General features: G+C 45.3%; 1 protein-coding gene across 1 annotated transcript in view; it reads right to left on the bottom strand.

Moving 5' to 3' along the window:
* Positions 1-518: 518 nt before the first annotated feature.
* Positions 519-15,989, bottom strand: part of LOC144260544 (palmitoyltransferase ZDHHC11-like) — a 71,540-nt gene continuing 56,069 nt past the window's right edge. Inside the window, exons 9-11 of the mRNA XM_077809196.1 lie at positions 14,928-15,036; positions 8,634-8,721; positions 519-1,637 (exon numbers count right to left, since the gene is read on the bottom strand). Of these exons, the coding sequence (XP_077665322.1) occupies positions 1,288-1,637; positions 8,634-8,721; positions 14,928-15,036 (547 nt within the window). The 3' untranslated portion in view covers positions 519-1,287. The remainder of the gene's footprint in view (positions 1,638-8,633; positions 8,722-14,927; positions 15,037-15,989) is intronic.

The following is a 15,989-nucleotide window of genomic DNA, read 5'->3' as shown; positions in this document are numbered from 1 at the left end:
CTCAGCACAGAGGTGGGCAAACTACGGCCTGCGGGCCACATCCGGCCCGCGGGACCCTCCTGCCCGGGCCCTGAGCTTCTGGCCCAGGAGGCTCACCCCCGGCCCCTCCCCTGCAGCCTCAGCGTGCCATGCTGCAGGTGTAGTGTATTGAACTGCTCCGCGTAGGAATGTGCTACTGGTAGCAGTTACGGAGAGCAATTTACTACACTACACTGGCGCAACGCTCTTGGCAGCAGGGCAACACTCTGGGCGGTGCGGTTGTAGCGTCACCAGCCACTGGTGCTCTGTACTGTGTGGTAAGGGGGCAGGGAGCAGGGCGGGTTGGATAGAGGGCAGCGGAGTTCGGGGTGGTGGTCAGGGGGTGGGGCGGTCAGAGGGCAGGGAATGGGGGGTTGAATGAGGGCAGGGATCCGGGGGGGGGGCAGTCAGGAAGGAGGGCGGGTTGGATGGAGTGGTGGGGGGCAGTCAGGGGACAGGGAGCAGGGGGTGTGTGGATGGGGCAGGGGCCCTGGGGGGCTGTCAGGGAACACGGGGGGATTGGATAGGGCAGGAGTCCCGGGGGGGGCCATCAGGGAGCGAGAAGCAAGGGGGGGGCAGATAGGGGGGTGAGGGCATAGCCTCCCCTAACTGGCCCTCCATACAATTTCCAAAACCTGATGTGGCCCTCAGGCCAAAAAGTTTGCCCGCCCCTGCCTCAGCAGGTGAATAAGCTCATTCTCACTGTCCAGCTGCTATTGCCTATTGGCTACTTCTTCAGCAAGAGCTGCTATGATCTCCATGCCAAAGTCCTCTCTCAGTCTCTACAGCCACCCATCTGCTGTTGTGACAGGGCGGATGATGGGGTAGGGCCAGGCAGTAGGAGATGATTACTCATGTGAAGAGTGCAGGCAGGAAGACAGGGTGACTCTGAACAAGGGGAGGCAGAGCTGGATAAAAATGATCATAGGTAGTTATTCCACCTTGGCCCTCAAAGTGGCTACACCCCCTTCTGCCTCTTCTTTCAATACCCCTCAAACAGCTAGCATAAAATCGGGAATTCAGCCATTCCCCAGAAGATATTCTGTATCAAAATTGTTCATCTCTCACAAGCCAATTGTAACCAGGATATCCGCTTTCCTGAAGGCCATCTCGTCTGCCTTTCTAGATGTGTACTTCTGGCTACTTCCCAATATGAAAAAGGTTCCAGTTGCTCAAGTCTTTATATTAGTATCGTGAATTGGTCTCTGAGAAGTCTGCCTTTCAGTATTTCACAGTACTGCTGTTTCTCAGAATGGAAGACGTGATGCATCAGACTGCAAGGGAACTGTGTGTTGAAATTGGCTCTGAGGAGTCATTTTGTTTTGGTGAAGAAAAAGCGGCAGTTCCACTTTGTGCCATTTCAATGCCTTCTTTTGCCAGTGCTGTCCTTTTGCAATGATTGGCAGATTCCTCTATAGAAGCATCTGGCCTTCCACTTTCAGGGGGACTCAGTACCTGATTGGAGACGGCCAAAGTGTTTGCATTCACAGAACACACTAGAAGAGTGCTGTTCCTTGTGGATTCCTCATGGAGATTTCGCGGAGATGGGATCTGCTTCATGGAGCCAAGACTTCCCCAGTGAGATTCCTCTAACGACTGGTTGCAGTTAGACTGTAAGTCTGCTCGGAAGCAAAGTGAAAATGAATTTTGAAAGTGCTCTGTGGGCTAGCTTTCAAAAGTGAGATTCAGGCCTTGAACATCATATAGCAGTGATTTACTTTTTACTGACTTTAAAAGCAGAAGAAAATACAGAGTCACAAGTGAATATTTTTGTTCTGTTTTAGTTGAAGTGTTTAAAGGAAAATATAATAGCATTTCAATTTAAGGTAGCCCAATCCAGTGCTACTCAGACTGCGGCTCGTGAACTGCAAGGGGTGCGTTAATGTGTCTCCTGCAGCTCCTTGCAGCACATGATAGTAAAACACTGTGTGACTTAACTATTAACCAAAGTTATTAACCAATCAGGATGCTTTTACTATGTTATTAACCAATTAAGTTATCAATTTGCACTCAGTTAACAACATATTTGCTGTAAGAATATATATATGTACACCCTAAGTATTTCCCCTGTCATACTGTTTAAGGATGAATAGTACTCTAGTAAATGAAACAATGAATTCATACTACTGAGGCTCTTTTGGGTAATGCTGATTGCTAATTTGGCTTCTGAACCACTTTGGGCTGAGTATCACCGGTCTAATCATATGCAAGGAGCCAACAAACAGCTGGAAACAGGGGAGTTTGAAGAGGAATTTGTAGGAGTTGGGGAAGGGGGGAAGAGGGGAGTGTGTGAGTGTGAGTGTGAGTGTGAGTGTGAGTGTGAGTGTGAGTGTGAGTGTGAGTGTGAGTGTATCTCGCCAGGAGCTTAGGCGGAAAGGCTATGACAGGCTACAGAGGCAGGAGTGGTAGTGACCCAAGGAATGGAAGAACCAATGTGGATAACTGGGTGTGGAAGCTGAGGGATGTACATTATCCTGGAGTGGGTACCTGAAAGGTGCTTTGTTTGGTGTCCAGTGCCGCCTGATAGATCTGATGGAAGAGAAGACTGGAGGCTCGGATCCAGGCAGAAACTATGGCTGAGTTTTGAAGGGGACTTGAGCAGATGATGGAGGGAAGGCAAGTGGAGGCTGAACAGAAACTTCAGAACTTGCAGATGCAAGCTGGATGGGGGAACTTTGAGGGTGGATTGCTGGATGAGGAAAGTGGCCAGTGGAAGCATGTGATAAAAGTATCAGGCAGAGGAAAAAAGACAGGATAGTGAAGGAGAAATAGAGCACAGGGATAGGTTTACTGAGTTGGAATATTAAGAAGGGGCGCAGCAGGCGGTAACAGAAGGTGGAAGGGCAAGAAAGAAGAGAAAAGCAGCTAGTCCTAAAAGAAGAGGGGAAGAGTCAATGGAGACAGCCAGAGTTCAGAGGCCCAGAAGGACAGAGGATGAGTTGCAGAAGATGGCATGTGAGAACAAAAGACAAGGGGTCTTGCAGCCGGAAAGAACAGAAAGAGGAAGGCCAGAGAGCTGCACCAGGAAGAGTCAGATCTACATGACTGGGGACTCCCTATCAAGAAGAACAGACAGGACCGTCACGAGAGCTGATCTGAAGAACAGAAGGGTGTGCTGTCTACTGGGAGTTAAGATATGGGATGTGTACATGAGGCTGAAGAGGAGCCTAATTGGAGCAGGAAAGAATCCACTGATTATCCTTTACAAGGGGACAAATGACATAGCCAGATTCTCACTGGAACACATCAATGGAGACTATGCCAAGCTGGGGAAGACATGGAGAAACAGAGGCTCAGGTGATCTTCAGTGGGATTCTACCTGTCCATAGAGGAGGAGAATGAAGGAGAGACAAGATGATGATGATTAACAGTTGGCTCAAGGAAGTGGTGCCATAAGGAGGGCTTTGGGATGTTCAACCACTGGGAGGCATTCACCAACAGAGGACAGTTCTCATGGGATGGACTCCACCAGAGCAGAGTGGGAAATAGACTGCTGGGATGGAGGTTGGCACAACTGATTAAAAGAGCTTTAAATTAGGATCTCGGGGGAGACTGCTAGGAGATGCTCACGTAATCTCCACGCCCGATTCTAAAGTGGAGCGGGAGGAAAATTAAAGAGAGGACCCAGCAATGGAGGAAGGAACGACAGAGGGTAGAAGAATGGACATCGAGAGGAAAAGATTGTTACTGTCAGTGGTATTGGCACTGTCAGGTAGGAGATACTGGCAGGAGAATGACTGTACCTAATTGGGCGAGGAATCTGGGTGAAGCCTAGTACAAACAGCGAAGATGTCTGTACACCAATACAGGGAGCCTGGGTAAAAAAATGGAGGAACTAGACCTACTGGTGCTTAAAACCAGATATTATAGGACTAACAGAAACACGGTGGAATAGTAGTCATGACTGGAGTACAGTTATGGATAGGAATGTGCCGTGCAGAAAAGGCAGAAATAAAGGTAATGGTGGAGCAGCAGCACTGTACATTAATGACAAGGTAGACTGTAAAGAAATTGACAGTGATGGAACGGATAAAGTGGTATCTGCTTGTGTCAAAATCACTTTGGGAAAGAAAGCTAACACAGGCTCCACTGTGACAGTGTTTGGAGTATGCTACAGAACCCCAGGATCCAATCTGGGATATGAATAGTGACCTTTAATGAAATAAATACTACGGTGAATTGGTGTGATTATGGATGACTTTAACTTCCCAGATATAGATTGAAGGACAAGTTCTACTAATAATGGTAGGGCCTAGATATTCCTGGAGTTGATAGCTTACAGATTTCTTCATCAAATCAACATTTTAGATTTAATATACGTAAATTGCAAGGTCCTCATAGAAGAACTGGATGTACAGAACAATCTTGGTTCAAGTGATCATGAGTAATTCAGTTTAAACTAAATAGAAAGAAACAAAAATAGGTCAGCAATTAAGGTCCTTGATTTCAAAAGGGCAAACTTAAAAAAATTAAGCAAAGTAATAAGGGAAGTGGAAAGGATCTGAATGTGGAGGAGGCTTGGAAGTCAAAGTTGCAGAAGCTATCTGAAGTCTGCATCCCAAGCAAAGGGGAAAAAAATTCATAGGAAAGGTTGCAGACCAAAGAGGATGAACAAGCATCTCAAACAGGTGATTAAGAGGAAGCAGAAAGCCTGCAAGGAATGGAAGATGGGATGGCTCAATAAGGAAAGCTCTCTCTTGAAGGTCATAAAAGCGTAGGGTTAAAGTGAGAACTGCCAAAAGCCAAGCAGAGTTGGACCTTGGAACTGAAATTAAAACCAGTAGGTAATGAAGAGCTATGGGATAGTGGCAGGGTGGCTAATGGAAATGAGGATGTGGAAGTAGAAGTTACTACCACATCCAAGGTTGAAAGTCATTCTCAAACAGCTTAATGGGAGCAATCGGGGGCAGGGGGGCAGGAAAGGGGCAGATGATCTCCATCCAAGAATATTAAAGAAACTGGCTCATGAAGTTGCAAACCCAATAGCAAGGATTTTTAACGAATTTGTAAATTCAGGGGTTGTACCCAATGGCGGGAGAATTGCTAATACAGTACTTATTTTTAAGAAAGGGGGGAAAATGTGATCCAGGAAACTATAGGCCTGTTAGTTTGACCTCAATTGTATGCAAGGTCTTAGAATAAATTTTGAAAGAGAAAGTAGTTAAGGACAAAGAGGTAAACGGTAATTGGGATAAAATACAAAACGGTTTTACAAAAGGTGGATTGTGTCAGACCAACCTGATCTCTTTGACTATTAGCGCTAAATATGCCCAACGGCCTGTGATGGGATGCTAGATAGGGTGGGATCTGTATTACTACAGAGAATTCTTTCCTGGGTGTCTAGCTTGTGAGTCTTGCCCACATGCTCAGGGTTTAGCTGATTGCCATATCTGGGGTCAGGAAAGAATTTTCCTCCAGGGCAGATTGGCAGAGGCCCTGGGGGTTTCGCCTTCCTCTGCGGAGTGGGGCATGGGTCACTTGCAGGAGGATACTCTGCACCTTGAAGTCTTTAAACCATGAGTTGAGGACTTCAATAGCTCAGACATAGGTCAAGGGTTTGTTACAGGAAAGTGGGTGAGATTCTGTGGCCTGCGCTGTGTAGGTGGTCAGACTAGATGATCATAATGGTCCCTTCTGACCTTAAAGTCTATGAGTCTTTCTTTGAAAAGATAACTGATTTTTTAGACAAAGGAAATGCAGTAGATCTAATCTACCTGGATTTCAGGAAGGCATTTGATACAGTTCCACATGGGAAATTATTAGTTAAATTGGAGAAGATGGGGATGAATATGAGAATTGAAAGGTGGATAAGGAACTTGTTAAATGGGACACTACAACAGATCATACTGAAAGGTGAAGTGTCAGGCTGGAGGTTACTATTGGAGTCCCTCAGGGATCCATATTGGAACCAATCTTATTTAAAACAGTTTTATTACTGACCTTGGCACAAAAAGTGAGAGTATGCTAATAAAATTTGCAGATAACACAAAGTTAGGAGGTATTACCAACAAGGAGGAAGACCGGAAAATGTAAAAAGACCTGGACAACCTTGAAAACTGGAGTAATAGAAATGGGATGAAATTAAATAGTGCAAAGTGCAAGGTCATGCATTTAGGGACTAACAACAAGAATTTGAAGTTGGGGACTTATCAGTTGGAAGTGTATTGGGCAATCACAGGATGACTATGAGCCGCCAGTGTGATGCGGTCATGAAAAAGGATAAAGCAATCATAGCGTGCATCAGGTGAGGTATTTCTAGTAGAGACAGAGAAGTGTTAGTACCACCGCTGAGACCTCATCTGGAATACTGTGTGCAATTCTGGTCTCCCATGTTTAAGAAGGATGAATTCAAACTGGAACAGGTACAGAGAAGGGCTACTAGGACGATCCGAGGAATGGAAAACCTGTCTTATGAAAGGAGACTCAAGGAGCTTGGCTTGTTTACCTTACCTAAATGAAGGATGAGAGGAGAGATGATTGCTTTCTATAAATACATCAGAGGGATCAATAGCAGGGAGTTATTTAAGTTAAGGGTCCACGTTGGCACAAAAGAAAATGCAGATAAACTGGCCATCAAAAAGTTTAGACTTGAAATTAGATGATGGTTTCCAACCATCAGAGAGGTGAAGTTCAGGAACAGCCTTCCAAGGGGAGAAGTGGGGGCAAAAAAACTCCTAATTGGTTTCAAGACTGAGCTTAATAAGTTTATGGAGGGGATAGTATGAGGAGGTTGCATACAATGGTATGTGACCCATCTGCAACTGCTAGCAGCAAATATCTTCATTGGCTGGAGATGGGGCCCTCAATGGAGAGAGCTCTGAGTTAATACTGTTCAGTGAATTCTTTCCCAAGTGTCTGGCTGGTGGATCTTGCTGACATGCTCAGGGTCTAACTGATTGCCATATTTGGGGTCAAGAAGAAATTTTCCCTCAAGTCAGATTGGCAGAGACCATGGGAGGTTTTCACCTTTCTCTGCAGAATGAGGCCTGGGTCTCTTGCAGGTTTGAACTAGAGTAAATGGTGGATCCTCTGTAACTTGAAGTCTTTAAATCATGATTTGAGGACTTCAGTAACTCAGCCAGAGGTTATGGGTCGATTACAGGAGTGGATAGGTGAGGTTCTGTGACCTGCAATGTGAAAGAGGTCAGACTAGATAATCATGATGTTCCCTTCTGGCCTTAAAGTCTATGTGTCTAATGTAATGTTTACTTCTCGACTGTCTATGTTATGTTTTTGAAAAAAGTTGTTCTGTTTTAAGTACAGTAAATCAGAGTAATGCAATAATGGTGAAACTGACTTGTGATAGTTGATAGATTTTCAAGAATTATGGTAAAATATAAAGTTTTAATTTTCAGAACCAAAAAATGTCATTTGTGACAAAGTATACCATTGTGGAATTATTTTTATACAGACTGCTAAAATGCAGATTTTTGGATACTAGTTTTATTACACACTCATAAATCTCACTATTACAGTTGCAACAGAGCAAGTAGAATCATAGAATATCAGGGTTGGAAGGGACCTCAGGAGGTCATCTAGTCCAACCCCCTGCTCAAAGCAGGACCAATCCCCAATTTTTTTTGCCCCAGATCCATAAATGGCCCCCTCAAGGATTGAACTCACAACCCCGGGTTTAGCAGGCCAATGCTCAAACCACTGAGCTATCCCTTCCCTGTGTAGTGATGATTTTAGCAATGAAAATCTATTTGTCAACTCTAACCTCTGTGTTATATGATACACCTAAAAATATTTCTTATATTTACAATAGAAATAGCTTCAGTAACTTATCTGTTGGAAAACATTGACTTTAGCCAACAATAGCAAATTTGTACTAAAAATTGATTTACGAAAAAAAATGAACAAATCATACATGCATAGGAATTACTTTTAAAAAAGTTATGTTACTAAGGATGTTCAAGATAAATTCAGCCCTGGTGGAAATCTATGCAACTCCAATGAAGTCAACAGAGTTGAGCCCAGTTACACCAGGGCTGACTATGGGCCTCAAAATGTCTCCTAAAAATACCAAAAGTGATTACCCCACATTAGCCAACCCCATTTAAAGTTAGAAGAATGAAAAATGCATTAAAAACAATCCACTTTACTTTGACATTCTTACAAAAATGGATTTTCTACAAAGAAAAAATACTTCTTGGCTAAGCCTTATAAGAAAGGTGGTACCCCATAGCAAATATCATGGCCGTTATAAACTTGGTTTTCTATAAAAAACCCACACAAACCCTGAAAGATAATTAACTATAGTGTTGCTAGCAAGTCCCTCAGCAATAACTATAATGCTCAGCTGTCAAGCAGCACTGGAATACAGTATTTGCTGTGGTGATCAGGAGATAGTACAAGAATACATTATGTATATACATACATCAGTTATGTTGTCAGTATGTGTCCCGGTTAAGATTAGGTTAAATGAATATTTAGACCTTAGAGGGAAAAGCTGCACAGTAATTTTTCCACTGAATGCATTCGATGAAGTGATCTGTAGCTCACGAAAGCTTATGCTCAAATAAATTTGTTAGTCTCTAAGGTGCCACAAGTCCTCCTTTTCTTTTTTAGTAATTCTTCTGTAATTAAAATCAAGTGTTATAAAAAGGTCTTACCTCCAAAGTCTGCCATTTCAGTATCACTTATTTCCTTGTTCTGATGAATATTCTCACACAGAGTTTCTTTAGTCCTTTTTGGCACGGTCTACAAAAAACCAATCAGATTCGTAAATTAATCCCAGCTATAGATTATAGATTAGATTTGGGCGGAGTCTAATGCCAATATAGCATGCCACTGCGGCTTTTCAGAATGATGAAGGCCTCTCCTCTAACAGCCTCTCAGAAGTTTTTCCAAGAGACTCACGGAGTATGGAAACCAGGAGTCACCTTGATTTAAATTTTACATTGAGCTTTTGCCCAGTATGCCCACTATCACTACTGTTTAGCACGATGGTGATCTCCGCAAGTTATAGCACAGTAGGTACATAGGAGCACAGGCCCACTGGTCGGGTCTAGTATGGGAATTCCTGTCTGACAGTGGCAGGATACATGCAGTATCCTGAGCATGCAGCAGTGAGTCTCAGAGCCCAGGTCGACAGATACGGGACTGCAGGGCTCAGGCCACCACTCTAAAAATAGCTGGATAGACACTGCAGCTCAGGCTTTATCTCCCATTCTAAAAGCCTAGCTAATGTACTGTCACAGGTTCTCATTACTAATATAAACGTCTTATCCTTTTTGAATCCTGCCCCCATCCCCTCTGGGCTGCTGTGAGAGGCAATGTGGAAAGCTCTCCATTGCTCCTCTGCCCTCCATTGTTTGTATCTTCACCTCCCAAGAACATCACCAGCATGGGCAGGGGGTGAATCGCAGGTTTGGAGAGACTTGCCCCTGGCCATCTCCCTTCCCCCACCGGAGCCCAGAGCCCCCCATCCCCGACAGCCCCAGGCTGCCCGAGTGACCCCCCCCACCAACCCCGGAGCACTTGGTGGGTGGGCAGACAGCGCGGCCCCCCCAGCCCGAGCCCCATAGCAGCAGGTGGGCAGGCAGCTGTGTGCGGCTCCCAGCGTGGCGGGCAGCATGGCCCCCAGCCCCGGAACGCCCGGCTCCCGCTGTTCAGAGTCCCGGGCTGCAGACTGGCTCCCAGTAGGCCCAAACTGGGGCAAGGGCGCTGGAGCCCTCCCAAAAGTCGGGGGGGCAGGGGCCCCCACCCGAGGTGGAGGCAAAAGCAGCCCCCTGCCCATGTCCCAGGCCACCTGCCCAGGGCAGGTGAAGGGACCCCAGCTCCCCACACGGTTCTCCCAGTGGCTGGGCTGTGGCTCCGAGGGCCCCCACGGCCCGAGCCGGGTCAGGGAGAGCCACACGGGCAGCTGGTGTGGTGTCGCAGACCCTCCTCCTGCTCCAGGTAGCTGGGGAGCCTGGCAGATGGGGATACAGGCTGGGGGCTGCCCCACCCACCCCACACATCCCGAGAAGGTGGAGGGTCCCGCTGCAGCTCCCCACAGCTGCCCGGGTTCCCCAGCCAGGTTCCATGCTGGCCTGGCAGGGGTGGAGCCTTGGTGGTGAAGAGGCCCCCAGTTCTGGTGCCACTGACCCAGGGCCCCAGCCATGTGAGAAGGAAGAGCCACAGCGGAGCATGGCGGGAAGCAGGAGGGAGTCTGGGGGTGGAGTGTGGGCAGGGCTACGCAGGCCGGTTGGGTAGGCTTAGCCTTCCCCTGCCTTTGATACCTACCGCCCATGATCACCAGTGTCTGCCTTTGCAACTTATCAGGGCTGTTCCCAGAAGCAATGGGAGGTCAACATGATTCATGACAGTTCTGACACTTTTGCCCACAAGAATCTAAATAGCAGAAGTGAAACTGACCAATGTCTTCTCATCTTTACACAGCTGCTGCTTACAAAGCTATGAGCATCAGTAGATGCACTGGGGCTGCTTGTGGACAGCATTGCATCTGTTGTATTCAGATGACATTTGGAAACTTATTTTCATTTTCTAAAAGGTCCTTATGGTTATGCAAATCAAGTTCTGGAAAAGGCATGGCAAGGGAATGAGTGGATTTTTCAAGCCTTATCAAGATATGGGGAATTTATCTATGCAAAGTTTTAAAAAAAATCAGAACTGGCACACACAGAATTAAGTGATAGTATTATTTGCATGATTACTACTTTTACTGTAATACTTGGCATTTTTTTTTAGTCTTCACATATTTCCAGTAAAGAGCTGTCCACAGACTTCTACCTTTCCTTATCTCAACAGTCATCAGAAAAACATGTGGCTGCAAAAATAAATAGCTGTGAATAAATTAGTGAACAATGAATGGCCCTTTCATGCTAAGGTCTGGAACACTTTATGGTTTGCTTAACTGTTGGGAAAGGGACTATCTACAATAAGTTTGCTATGACAACGAACAGACTGTTTACTTATCCTTTCTTCCCTTTCCATTACTCTTCAATAATATTAACATCTGATAAGGATGAAAAATTAGAAACTATGTATAAACTAACACACCAGATTGTAAACTTTTCAGGGCAGCGATTGTGTGTCTTCTTCTCGGGTCTGGAAAGTGTCTAGCACCCTTTGGACACATCCACAATCTAAAATAATGTTAGGTGAAGATCAGCAAATCTCAAATGTAAGAACAGTTTGCAGACCCCAAGGAAACACTGTTCCCAGGCACTTAAATTCATAAATTTACCCTGTGTAGGAGGGAGCCATACAATTCCCCATTATTTAATGAAGACCAAAGAAAAGCAAGGCAAGAGAGCAGAGGAGAGTTCTGTGTTTTTTCCACCTTACTATCCACTTTGATACTGGTTGGAGTGTTTTCTTGTGGCCAGGATACTGACAGCCATTTGCTACTGAAACTTCTGGGTTCTCATCAGATCATGTTTACTTTTATGTCATGAATTTTTCTTTGTGCAACAAGTACCCCAGTGAAGGTGTCCAGTCAGTAATTTTTCCATAGTTTAGATGTTTCACCATTTCCTAATCCTGTCAAGCATTTTCTGTTGGGTGAGGATTAGAGGCCCAGAGCAAGCCCTGAAGAATAGCCTCTATGTGCAGTGTGCCTTATTTCTGAATTTTCTAAAGGCTGTACCAAACAGCATGTAATAGATCCAAACTCTAATTCTATAAGCTAACCACCTCAAAGACAGCAGTTCTTTTTTGTGGCAAGAAGGGCATCCTCAACCACAGTTCCATCTCCTTTCCTGTCCTGCTCAACTCATATCTCCCATTTACCTTTGTTGTCTATAACTCTGGAATCATCCTTGACTCCGAATTCCCTTCTCCTGAAAATCTGTCTTATCACTTGTGGTGACTGACTGTCCAGTTACTCACCCCTTTTACAGATTGTTCCAGATCTTAAAAGTCGTTAGCTGCAGTTGGAGTTGGAGAATGAACGTAGGAATGGAGTGGACTTGCTGCAGTTTAGAATAAGGGCCCTATCGCTGTGCTAACTTAGTTCACTTTGTTACAACTGTTGTTTCTTACTCCAGCTGAAGTAATTTGCATTTACTTGAAGGCATGACTGACTTCTCTCGATCAGGAGACAAATCACTACCTCCACCACAATGCCTATGTATGCCACTGTCTCTACTCCACCTCTGCTGAAACCCTCATCCATGCCATTGCCATAACTACTGCAACTCCATTATCCATGGCCTACCCAAGTCCCAGATCTCCCGATTCCAGCACAGAGACGGCTGATGCTTTCCTAGTCTTCATGTACAAAGCAGCACCATTTCATCTCCTCACTTTCCTCAAGTAGTTCCACTGTCTCCCCACTCATTTCAGGCTCCAGTTCAAAATACCCATCCTTGCTTATTAAAACCCTAACATGGACATGTTCCAATCTCTCTCTTTGCGTCTGCTTCAACACTTCAACACCTGCCTCCTTTTTGTCCCCTCACACAGCTAGGTCCAGGAGTCTCCTCTCCTGCAGCTTCTCCCATCTAGAGTAGGATTTCACACCACTCTTCATACCTCTTCTGCATTTCTCAATATTTTGAGGAAGTATAGGTTCTGCTGACCATCCCTGCCAGATCATGGTCTCTGTCCTCCTTCCTGAGATACAAAAGCCAGTGACATGACACCCTGGTTACTTACCTGTTACCTACCAGTGGAGAGCCAGCCACCTAGGCTCCAAAGAGATGCCACAGAGAATTTATGGTACAGAAAGAGCACAGGCAACATCTTACACATCTGTATTTTCAAAATAAACTACACATAACGCTCCTGCCTGTTGTACACCTTTAAGGCATACCTTAGAACACAGATGCATAAGGATGGTCATTATTTGTCTTCTGATGCACTTCCTGGGCAGATGGAGACACTGCCATAGTGCATCCTAGGTATTCACCAGCAGTCAAGTAACGTATGCTGTCTAGTATGTAATGCCTGAACTAAAATACTCATAGCCCTGCCCCCTGGGCTTCAGATAAGTCTTTATCTTCTTTAAATAATCCACAGGAAAATATAAATCAGTTTAAGACTCTAGAAGAATATTCTCCTAATCCTTGCTATTACACTAATACTACAACATAAAGACAGCTCATTATGCACGTGTGCGTACACACGCAAACATACACCAACCTTCCCAGGTAAATCAGTGAGATCAACGGTTCTCAACTGGGAGTCTGTGGCACCCTGGGGGTCCGCAAGACCTTTCAGGGGAGCCGCAGGGCCCCCTGGCTGAAACCTGGTGCTCCAAGCCCTGGCAGTGGCGTGGGGCAAAAGCTGGGAGCCCTGGCACCTCCCCCCAGGGCTGAAGCTGGGTGCAGCAGGGGAGCCCTAGTGTGTCCTCCCCCCAGGGCTGAAGCTGGCAGTGGTGGGGAGCAGAAGCCAGGAACCCTGGTGCCCCCCTGGTCTGAAGCCGGGAGTCCCGGTGCTCCCCCATCTCCCGCTGAAGCTAGGAGCAGTAAGGGTGCCCCGGCATCCTCCCCTCAGGCTGCACCCCTCAGGCTGAAACTATGAGCAGTACAGCGCTGAAGCCCTGAACCCCAGTGTTGCCCCCCAAAATTGCAGTGCCTTACCCAGAGTGGGGCAATCCCGGGGGCATCTCTCCCCATCTCCTCTTCCCCAGGTCCTCTCAGGCCCCACGCTCTGGCCAGGTCATAGGTCAGAAGTCAGAGCCAGGCAGTGCAGGGCAGCTGCTCCTCTGGCCGGTGGTGCCATGGAGCTGGCAGTTGTGGCATTCCCCCATCTGCTGCTGGTGCCCGGGGGTGTGACTGCTCCTCAGCTCCTAGGCCCCTGTGACTGCTCACAGACCTGGCTCCAGGGCAGCGGAGCTTTCAGGACATAGCCACCGCAGGGGTAATCCTCCCAGCACACAGCCCCTACCTACCCCCTCCCTGTACCCTGAGCAACCCCTCTGCCCATGCCCTGCCCCAGCTACCCCCCTCCTTGCACCCTGAGTGGTTTTCAGACTTTTTGAACTGAGTCTCTCCTTTGAGTTCTATTTTTTGGTTGTGTCCCCCTTGGGTGGCCTGCTGAGGTGTGTCAGGGAGTGGAGGTAGCACTCCCTTCCTGGACTGCATTGTGCGGAGCTGGCCCAAGCCCTGCCGGCCCTTCCCCCGCCGCCAAATAGAAGTCAAACTATGCCTATGCCCAAGGCTCCCCCTGCCGTCCCAGAGCCCGGAGTCCCCTTCTGCCATCCCTGCTGGGCCCTGGAGTTTGTATAGCATGTTGAGGGGGGCCTCAGAGAGAAAAAGGTTGAGAACCCCTGAGTTAGAGAAAAGGCAAATGTCAATCCAAATAATGGAGGGATCAATAAGATGACAACTTTTCAATTAGAATCCCTCGATCTAAAACATTTAACTATAAATAAAAATACTACTGAAAGAAAATCTGCAGTTTAATTAGAAGGTTTACAGAAAGGAGAATGCTAGGAGGACAGTAATAGGTAACCTGAACAATACTATTTGCATGTAATCAGAGAATCTCATTACCCACCTTGCTCTGGTTAGGTAAGATTGTTTACTGGCTAATCAAGCTATTTATGGCTAATTTAGTTCATCTCTGCTTATTAGGATATTTTTTGCTGAATTACTACAATGACTGCCACTTTCTCCAAAAGCCTTCTGATGAAATTATGAGAGAGGATAATGACATTAAGGATTTCATAAGGAGACTCCAGTAATTTTATTAACTGGTTTTCATCTCTCTAATTAAAAGTCTTGTGTTCAGCTCTAAAGATTTTGAAAATGGAGGTCGGGGCAGTGGATTATGTGCTACATTTATACTTCTGACTATGTTAAAACTTAGTACAGTGCGCTCCTGCTCTTTTATCTCTGCAAGGCTTGCATCTGCTTCATCTTTTTAAGATGGTCTGAATTCTGATGGTGAGATTCATTGCTGATAAATTAAGATAGAACATTTTTGCTTGTAAGTAATAAATGTATCATCATTACCTCTGGACCAGGAGACAAATTGGTAAAGGAAGCAATATCAGATGCTTCAGTACATATGACACTTGGGTATTTAATGGAGAGCTGTCCAGTTTCCTGATACCGTAGAGCACTAGGAAAAAAAAGCAAGAGGAAATAAAAAGAAATGTCAGCTAAAGCAAAGTCAGTTAGGAATTGAATTTCACCCTGATTTTACAGTCTCTATACTCAAGCAATACTTCTATTGACTTTCTGCGCAGGACAAGACTGAACCCTTATTTGTGAAAGGTGGCTTATGTGCAAGCATCTGGGTATTTATTACTTTTTAGCTAAAAGGTTCTCAGTGCCTACAGTAAAATTTCATTGGTATCCCAGAGTTGCATAACATTCAACAAGTCTGTAAGAACAAATGCCTTTTAAAACATGATTTAACAGAAACCTTCCTTTACCTCTAACTCATCATTAGACATATAAAACTAAGTTGAGAGAAAGTCAATTTCATCTTTTAAACCCAAAATTACAAAATATTTTTACTAGACTTTAATTTCTGAAATGGCTCATTTGAAAGGTCTTTGTCATGGCAAAATAAGTCACTTGATTTTCCCCATTTTCATTCTCTGAGAATATGATTCAATGGTCCAAAAAAGGTAAGAAGTTTTATGTGGAAACTGACCATTTGCTATAAATGTGAAAGAACAAGATAGGCTAATAGCAGAGCAGCGCCACAAGAGGCCACTAATTAAAATGATCATTTCTATACAAAAGAGAAGAGACGAAATTCTAATATTATGCAGAATACTGGCCAATATTTCTAGAACTGGGTGCCTAAAGTTAGGCACTTAAATCCATATTTATGGTCCCAGGTAAGCTGTTTGATTTTCAGAGGTGCTAAATACGAATATTTCTGCCTAAAGTCAGCAAGACTTGTGAATGTTTAACTATGAAAATCAGGACCCTTATGTATCTGGATAATTCAGGCAATTCAGTTTGAAAAATCTGGCTGCTTTGCGATAGCATCTTTTGTCAAGTGATCTTGAAGTGCTTTGCCTACAGTCATTACATTTCCTAACACCCTATGGAGGCATT

This window comes from Eretmochelys imbricata, chromosome 2, assembly GCF_965152235.1.
Source record: "Eretmochelys imbricata isolate rEreImb1 chromosome 2, rEreImb1.hap1, whole genome shotgun sequence".
Taxonomy (NCBI): Eukaryota; Metazoa; Chordata; order Testudines; family Cheloniidae; genus Eretmochelys; species Eretmochelys imbricata.
The sequence above is the reverse complement of the archived record's forward strand: the minus strand, read 5'-3'. Positions and strand labels throughout refer to the sequence as shown.